General features: G+C 41.6%; 1 protein-coding gene across 1 annotated transcript in view; it reads right to left on the bottom strand.

Moving 5' to 3' along the window:
• Positions 1-518: 518 nt before the first annotated feature.
• FSHB (follicle stimulating hormone subunit beta) overlaps positions 519-8,276 on the bottom strand; it is a 68,089-nt gene continuing 60,331 nt past the window's right edge. Inside the window, exon 3 of the mRNA XM_069623528.1 lies at positions 519-5,466. Coding sequence (XP_069479629.1) covers positions 5,236-5,466 — 231 coding nt within the window. The 3' untranslated portion in view covers positions 519-5,235. The remainder of the gene's footprint in view (positions 5,467-8,276) is intronic.

Here is an 8,276-nt window from a genome sequence, read left to right as displayed (position 1 = left end):
TAGTCCTATGCATGGCCTCAGATTCTGATCCTAAAAATCGGAAAGGATATTGGATGTAGAGCTTGTTAGGAAATTAAATGAGAAGGGTGTTGAAAAAATGCTTATAGTAACTATGAATCCTCAGCTGACCAATTGCAAATATGCATTCAAGAAAGGATACCTCTCCACAGCTATTGGACCCCTGTGAGCATGTTCAGGTTAGGCTTGGCAGAGAGGGCATGCTGCAAAAAAAGAGGCAGCTGTCACTCCTCTACTGTGGGAATGCGGCAGGGCCAAACATATCGGGATATCCTTGGGCTTTACTACCATCATACCCCTGAAAGACCTACTACTTCTTAAATTGAGACAATGTACAGTTTGTACTCAGACCCGTCAGTCTTGCCAAATGACTCATTCTGAGGACATGGACAAGTATGACTACTCTAGTCATGGAAGACTGGAGTACAGAGATGAGTGTCATGGCCTTCAACACAAAAGTACTGCTTAAAACAAGATTACGTTGGATCCACACTTGAAAGTGAACATATGCATATGTGTTGATGGTGGATAACTTTCTACCTTTACCCTATACCTTGATACTTGGATGTGTTATCTAAATTTGCAGTGCACACTCATGAACCTACCACATCTTCCCTGTTCAGTCGATTGGCTGTCTCCTCTGTACAGTGGCACAGTGCAAACCTATTTATTGGCCTTGTGCAACGTGATCCAAATATGATAAATTAATTCAATGTTTAACAAAAGCAAAATATTGTAATTCTAGTATTTGTACTCTCCCACAATCAATTAAAAAATACTTAATAAAATATTGAATGGTTTCAATATCATTTTATTTTGTGGTAATAAAGTATTAAATTAAGCGTCAGAGGAATTGGTCGAGTTCATGCTGGTATCACAATTAGGGGTTTAATCCTTAAAACCGAGCTCAGAAACAAACATTCTTGGACAAAATAAATCTTGTAATACTCTAAAGGTTTTTTTTTAAAATGTTGCCACACATTTTTACAAATTTGCCCAGTAAAGAATTGAAACGACGCTTGTACATTTTTCACAGGTAAGTATTTTTATTAGGCTCGTTTCCTTTTCTTCTTTTTTGTGGCATTGTGCATCTCTTCACCCCGCCAACTTATTAAATAACAATCACAAATAATAACACATTTCTTTCTCATATTCGCGGTATCCTAATGGATGTATCCACATAAAATACTGCAACTAAATAGTTCATACCCCCCCCCCCCATCAATCTCTGCCTGCCAGCAACCGAATTCCGAATTTCAATGGGGGAACTTGATAGTGGCATTAGCGTTTTGAAATTCCAGCTGGACTTGGTCAAGATTGCAGGTAGCGGTATGAGCCACCATTACTGCACACTGATTGCAGAGTGTGACATGCTAGTTCACAAAATGTGTACGTGATTATATATCAAGAAACTATTTCTAAAAGTAAATAACAGGAAGTATGGTATTATGTTGCGCCATTGAACATTTGTTAGTCTCTGTTGTTCTTACATCACACTAGTATGGACCATCATCCAAACTCATTACCGACTGCTGTGAGATCATAAAAATAAAAACAAGTTTTACTACTATCTATATGCTTAGTCAGTGGCATGTTACTCTTACTTGCCCAAGGGTACCCTGTGCATCAATAGCGGGAAGACATGACCTTCCTATATGGTCCCAATAAGGGGCCAATGAGATGGTTGCTCATCTCTGACAAGCAAAAGGGATATGATTGAGTGGCGAAGCAACAAAAAGAACAGCCAAGGATGAAAATGGCAAGTCCCGGTTTTAGGTTGGAAGAGCTGAGAGGAGCCAATGTGGGAACGTGGCTTTCGACCCTTTACTGTCATACAGTACCCCTTGGTTTTCCAAGTGAAAGGCGAACAGTTGCACAGATGTTGGGAATCCTTGGGGATGGTGGTGGGGGCAACATAGAACATATAATATTTCAGGTTATATCACTTTTCAAGTGCTGCATTTTTCCCTAACCTGTGGGTTCCAGGAACAAATGGCTAAGTGCAGCGTAACTCTCAAATTATTTCTGATAGCTATGTATTTTTGCCTAATGCTGGATGAAACCTGGGAATGGCTGTTAACATTGGAATTGTCGGTTTATTAATTCTGCACAATGATTCTGTCTTTTCAGGCTACACATGCAAATATCAGCAGTGAACGTCCAGGATTGTGTCAAACAAACACTTCCCTGTGGTTGCTCGCATATTGACACCAGGCGACACTGGTCCCAATGGGTCTCGGAGCCCCGAAGGCAACAGAAGACAAACCAGCACTTGCACTGCAGTGTCTGAGCCGGACAGAGTTGATAAGGGATTGAGATGCATACAAAGCATATCTTTTTGGAAAGCTTCACCATCAACTGTCTTCAATCCAATGGATCCTAGTATGTCATTGACTTATTTTGTTGTCTTTGACACATGTTGGTGTCCTCATTAAAATGTTCCTATTAAGTATAACTGTATATGAAGCATCACCATAGTGGCATCACACTCATGAAGAGAGGTCTTCACATGTTTTAATTCTATTCCTCAATGCTCTCTTGGTATTCATTTGCTGGCTGGGGAGGCTTCAGCAGGCCTGAAAACAGCTCTTTTCTTGGTAACTGACCATTGTTGGCCACATGCTTCCCATGCTCCGCTAATTGCTTTCTATGCCTGCACCTCTATATGAATATTAGGTTTTGGTCTGTAATTATACGTTATTGCCCATGCCAGTGGACAATTCAGCCTCTTATGTGCCTTCAAGTCAGACCTATGGGCTCGAGCGAAGTGAGGATATGTGAGGAGGTCTGAGAGTCACACGAGAGGCTGTATTGTCCACTTGCATGGGCAATAACACTAATAGCATGTTAAAGGCGATGGCAACCTAGGTGTGCCCCCTTGTCCCTGTTTCCCCCCTGGCTCCATCTCCAATCCATGGAAATTAACAATAGGGCTCAGCTTCCTTGGGTAGGGGGAAGTGAGTCTATTTGTCATGTCCATGGCATGGATGTGGAGTCCGGAAGGGAGCCAGGGAGAAGGCTTATTTATCTGAGCTTTGGTTGAAGAAAGAACCGGCTTGCGAGGCGCTAGCACCAAAAGGCAAGTTTGGGAAGGGGGCTGGGGAGCAGTGAGTACGGAGTGCCAGAGCAAATGCTGGAATCCTAACCAGCATCATGATACATGGCTACACCAGCAACTATTTCTCAGAAGTCTTGGATCATGATTCTCTGTCAGGTCCAATGTTCCGACCTGGGTGCTAGTATGAAGTATGGCTTTGTGGTTAAAAAGAGCCATGGATATTGGAAGAAGAGTCTAATAGCAATTTCAGAGATTCAATTTTAATTATTTAAAAACAGCGTCAGCAAGGTTACACTCACTGACCATGTCTTCTACTTCGCTGGTGTGGTGGAGAAAATTCAGCGAGAGTTAATGATATAAACTGGGGAATTAATCTAATGTTCACATTTTCACTAAATGTCCTCTTTCTTTAAATCAATTTTTGTGCACTTAAATATGTGAAATATTTACTACATTCCATGTGTTTTAACTGCGTTCTCATATCTAAAATACACAATGCATATGAGTTCCGGTGTTCAACCAGTGTTAATCCTTGGATTATGCATATGCATTGCAGTCCTATGCAAGCTATATATTTAGCAAATAAATACAAACATTTGTTTTCTTTGTTGAGTCAGTGATCCCTCCAGGATTTCTAATGAACCCAGAGTAGACTTGCACTCATCCATTTTCACACTGTTAGACAGATTACAAACTTTTTTGGGATGTAAGCAAAGGAGATTATCTGTCGAATTCTCTTCTCTTGTTCCCGCATAAATGTGCCAGATTGACAAAGGGCAACTGATTTTTTATTCTTAATGAAAAATGAAATACCAAACATTTTTAACGAACCTAAAATAATTTGGGAGGGGTCTCCCCAAACCCCCGGTTTTCTTAGGTTTATAACACCACCCCAAACCCCTCCCCACCCGTTTTAATCCCTTAACCCAATCCCATATATATATATTTTAAGAAAACATTTGTTGTTTTTCAGTATTTTAGGTTCGTTTAAAAAGTTACTCATTGTTTTAAATTTGTTAACATCACTTGATACCTATTTTTCACATTATGGATGAACACATTTAGTTCACTACTTGCACCTATGCAAATCTAGTATTTTCATGCCTTTAAATGTGCATCCCATATTCACAAATGGGTTTAGCGTGTACAAATCTTGAGTTTGCCATTCATTTTCTTGGGTCTGTATGCAAGAGTGGGGTGCGTAAACAACCAAATCATCACATTTGATCCTTCAGTGTATTTTTTTCACTCGGGATACCAGTAATAAGACAATCTGCTAGCCCACATGCATTTCTCCCCCTTTGACAAGGTTAGAAAGGTGCGTGTCCTTGTTGAACGGGAGCGAGGAATAATACATTGGTGTTTATTAGTTGCGCCCACGACTCATATATTTAAGTGGGCCCTGGAGAACATATTTTGTTTGAGCTCATGGCCCTCAGGAAAGGAGCCGGTCGCCGTTGTGAAAATTGGGACCTGTGCCTCCCCTGCTATTTTCTTAAGTGCCTGCTTCCTCTCACTACTCTTGTTTTGCAACATGATAGCACTTGCAGAATGAGGGTCGTCAGATGTCCTACCAAATATTGGAAGCGGAACTTGTGATGGAGCCCACCGTATCCAGATGTTGACTGTTCAAAGGTGATTAAATATATATGCTAGTAAATTACACAATAAGTACAATGAAAAATGAGGAAGAAATATTTTACATTTGTCCTCAAATAGTCTTGAGGATACTGGAAGGTATCTCAAAGCTAAGATTGAGGGCAAAGGCACATTTGTTCCAGAATAAAGCCATGAACGCGAACGGCCGTCGACTATGGTAGTGGATAACATTAGTAGGTTTTTCCATGTGGACCTTGATTAGTGTCGTGAATCGCAAAAGGATCAATTTTCTAGAGGCAACACAATACAGAAATGCAAACATGAAAAGGACCTCACTCGCTTCGTATTCTACATTATGACTCGTGCTTCCCTCTCTAATGATCACTTACTGAGCTTTGTTACTTTATCCTGAGTTGTAAGGCTTTCTGGAATCAGATGTTTCGCCATGAAATTGCATATTTTCAGCTTCGTAAATGAAAGAAGTTATTCACATTTGCAAACATTGATATCTACATATTTTTGTACGATGAAGCAAATCAAGTATGTCCGGTGTTTGTCCTTCACTGCTTTTGACCAAAAGTGCAATAGTTGGGTCCTAGGCCTCTGACTGTGCAGTCAGTGTGGTCTGTATCGCACACGCCGCAATGACAATCTGTTGCCACTGGGTATGAGTGGAGAGATTCAGCAATGCCAGCACTGCAACCTGGTATCTTGACTTTTTTGTATACAATCTCCTTGGCGGTGCATGAGCTTTGCAAATAGGGCACTAGTGGGTTTTTGATGATTGGTTCCTAAAATAAAGAAAGAATGGTTCATATTAGCATTAAAGTGAAACAGAAGATCGTTCTAAATTGAAAGCACATTTGATTTTGATTTTTTAAAAAGAAAGTATGGATTGCCAATTTCATACATGCATTCCAATAATGCATTGAGTTTAACGTTTCATGAGCAACACATATTTTGGAAGCAGAACACGCATTCTGATGATGGCTAGATCGATTACTTTCTGAAGCCTAACACTCAGATTCAGACAGACTTAAGTCTAGTTTGCCTTAAATAATACATATTTGTGTTACTTGTATCTAGTAAGCTATAAAACTCAGACCGTACTTGCAGTTGTATATTGAAATCCAACTTGCCAACATGTAATTCAAAGCCACTTAACGAAGTAACATTATGTAATCATTTTTCAACAATGAGATTCATGGAAAAATGTGCATTGATCCTGCAAAGCCTGTGCACCTAAAACGACTGTGCGCATCCCTGCACGCATAAGATTTTCTGCGCGCTCTGCGTATTAATGGAATTGTTCCCGCAAAGTAACCCTATGCACAAGTCGTGGCCGGAACGCCCACGACACGCCCCCACGTATAGCAATTCCAGCCGCGTATACAGACCTTTGCGCACTCCTTGACCGTGAAGTAATGCACCCCAGCAATACTGCATTTGAACCCCTACAACCAAGACAGCACCTCGGTGACACTGCATAGTGTCCCTCGTAACTATTCCAAGCACCCCCTCAACATGCGTACCATGTATCATAAAGGTAGTCATTTCCCAGTAAGTTTGCGTGCAATCCCCCGTAAATTGTGTCTGCATCCCGCTACACTGCTTATGCTCACTCCTAACTTTCGATCGGTCCCCGACTACGTGCACCCACCTCTAAATCCAAGTTCCGATATTACCTTTGCGCAGTGATTCCTATGCGCATTGGTATTTATGCCAGCCATTGGGTGGCGGTTGGCTCGCAAGTGTTGCTTGGTGATTTCCCAGACATGAGTTTGCACAGACACACCCAAGAATACGCTTGGTTCAGCACTGTTGTGGGCCTGAGATTGACTCGCCTGGGCTGTCCCTCGATACGCCCACAATTTGCCTTGTTCTTCCTCTTTCTGCATGTTCCTCCCACTACTTTGAGCTCTGCGTAGCTCTGCGTAGGCCCATCCCACCCTCTCTGTGGAGTGTCACGCAATGCGCTCGACTGTGCGCAGGTGTGCGCAGGACCTAAGAGAAGGCCGTGCAGTTTATGGATATTCCCGCAAAATTGACTCCATGAATCGACGATGGGGAGTTTTGCACACAATGAATGGCCCGCAAGTCCAGATTTACCCCGCAAAGTATTTCATGAAGTGGGCCCTAAATGACATACAGCGCAGGAGAGACTGGACTGAAACACTTGGTGCAAGACAGACCTGACTGATTCCCTTAAATGTAAGTCCAGTCCTCCTGATCTTGCTGAACATGAACAATTGTCTGCGTAATCTCTTAACAGATGTGGAAAAAAGACAATTTTGTATCTTGCAGAAAAAAGAGAAAATGGGAAAAACAAAAGCAAATTATTCATTTTAGAAAAACTTGTTAGTGCATCTAGAGTCATGGTAGATTTTTAGATACTTCTTACAATAGCCCTGCTCTGCTACTTCTCGCATATTTGCAGGACATCAATAACCTTTCAACATTTGTATTCAATATGTGATGGGGTATTTAGAAATATTTGTATGCAAGTACAGCCAATTTGAATTAAGAGAAAGAACATTGATTTGACATATTTTGAAACCCTATGGCAGCTAATAAAATGGAATATACAATTGGTTCCTCAAGAATGATCCTCACACCCACAAAACTACCTTGAAACATACAAAAGATGGTTGTTTGAAGGGGTTAGACACTCCTGCTCTTCAGCCCTGATATGATTGTCCCTTCTGGATTGTGGTGGAAACTCCACTGTACCTCTCACCTTGGAGCCGTGACGTTTGGCTATATTTTTGAAGGGTGGATATCTGGAGGACTGGCTGAACATTGCATTGTCATATGTGATGTAACTTTTGATGTCATCAGTGTGCTTAGTTGAAGTGGCATAGCTTCCAACACCTGCTGAATTTCGGGGGCTTTGTGGCATTAAATTGGCACCTTAAAGTCACTTCAAGTACATTTCTTTTCACTGAATTTCAAGGGTTACATGGCATCCGATTGTTTTACCTTAACAGTGCTTCACCTAAAGTGTTTTCACTGAATTACAAGGGTGTTTATGCTATTCCTTCCACCAAATGTAAATGTGCCTTTTTCTGATAATACAACAGGTGTCATATCATTCATTGGTTGTCAATATCTGTTCTTCAGCTACATATAATTGAGTTATCAAGTATTTAATCTTTTCTGTGTCCACTAGATAAGAATGGATTACTAATGGTGTGTTGTGACGAGGAGGAGTGAGGTGGGGTTAGTGGAGGACTGTGAAAAGCAAGACTGAAGTGGAGTAGTTGGGGACTGTAATGAGGAATAGTGAGGTGGGGGTAGTGGCTGACTTTGACAAGGAGGAGTGACGTGGTGGTAGTGGGGGACTGTGAGGATAGAACAGAGGCTAGCACAGGGGTAACACGCTGGTCCTGGAAGCAGACCACGCAGAGCAACATAGGTTTGAATTGTGGATCCGGGCTTAGAAACCGAATTCAGGTACGGTATTAGGCGTGTCATAAAAAACAATTAAATAAATGAAGGAGGAAGACTGAGGTGGTGGCAGTGAGGCACTGTGACGAGGAAGAGTGAGGTGTTGGGAGTGGGGCACAGTGAAGAGGAAGAGTGATGTGTAGAGGGGGACTGT

The sequence above is a fragment of the Ambystoma mexicanum genome, chromosome 11 (genome assembly GCF_040938575.1).
Source record: "Ambystoma mexicanum isolate Mex_15411 chromosome 11, UKY_AmexF1_1, whole genome shotgun sequence".
Taxonomy (NCBI): Eukaryota; Metazoa; Chordata; class Amphibia; order Caudata; family Ambystomatidae; genus Ambystoma; species Ambystoma mexicanum.
Note: the sequence above shows the minus strand (reverse complement) of the source record. Positions and strands in the feature narration are given on the sequence as shown.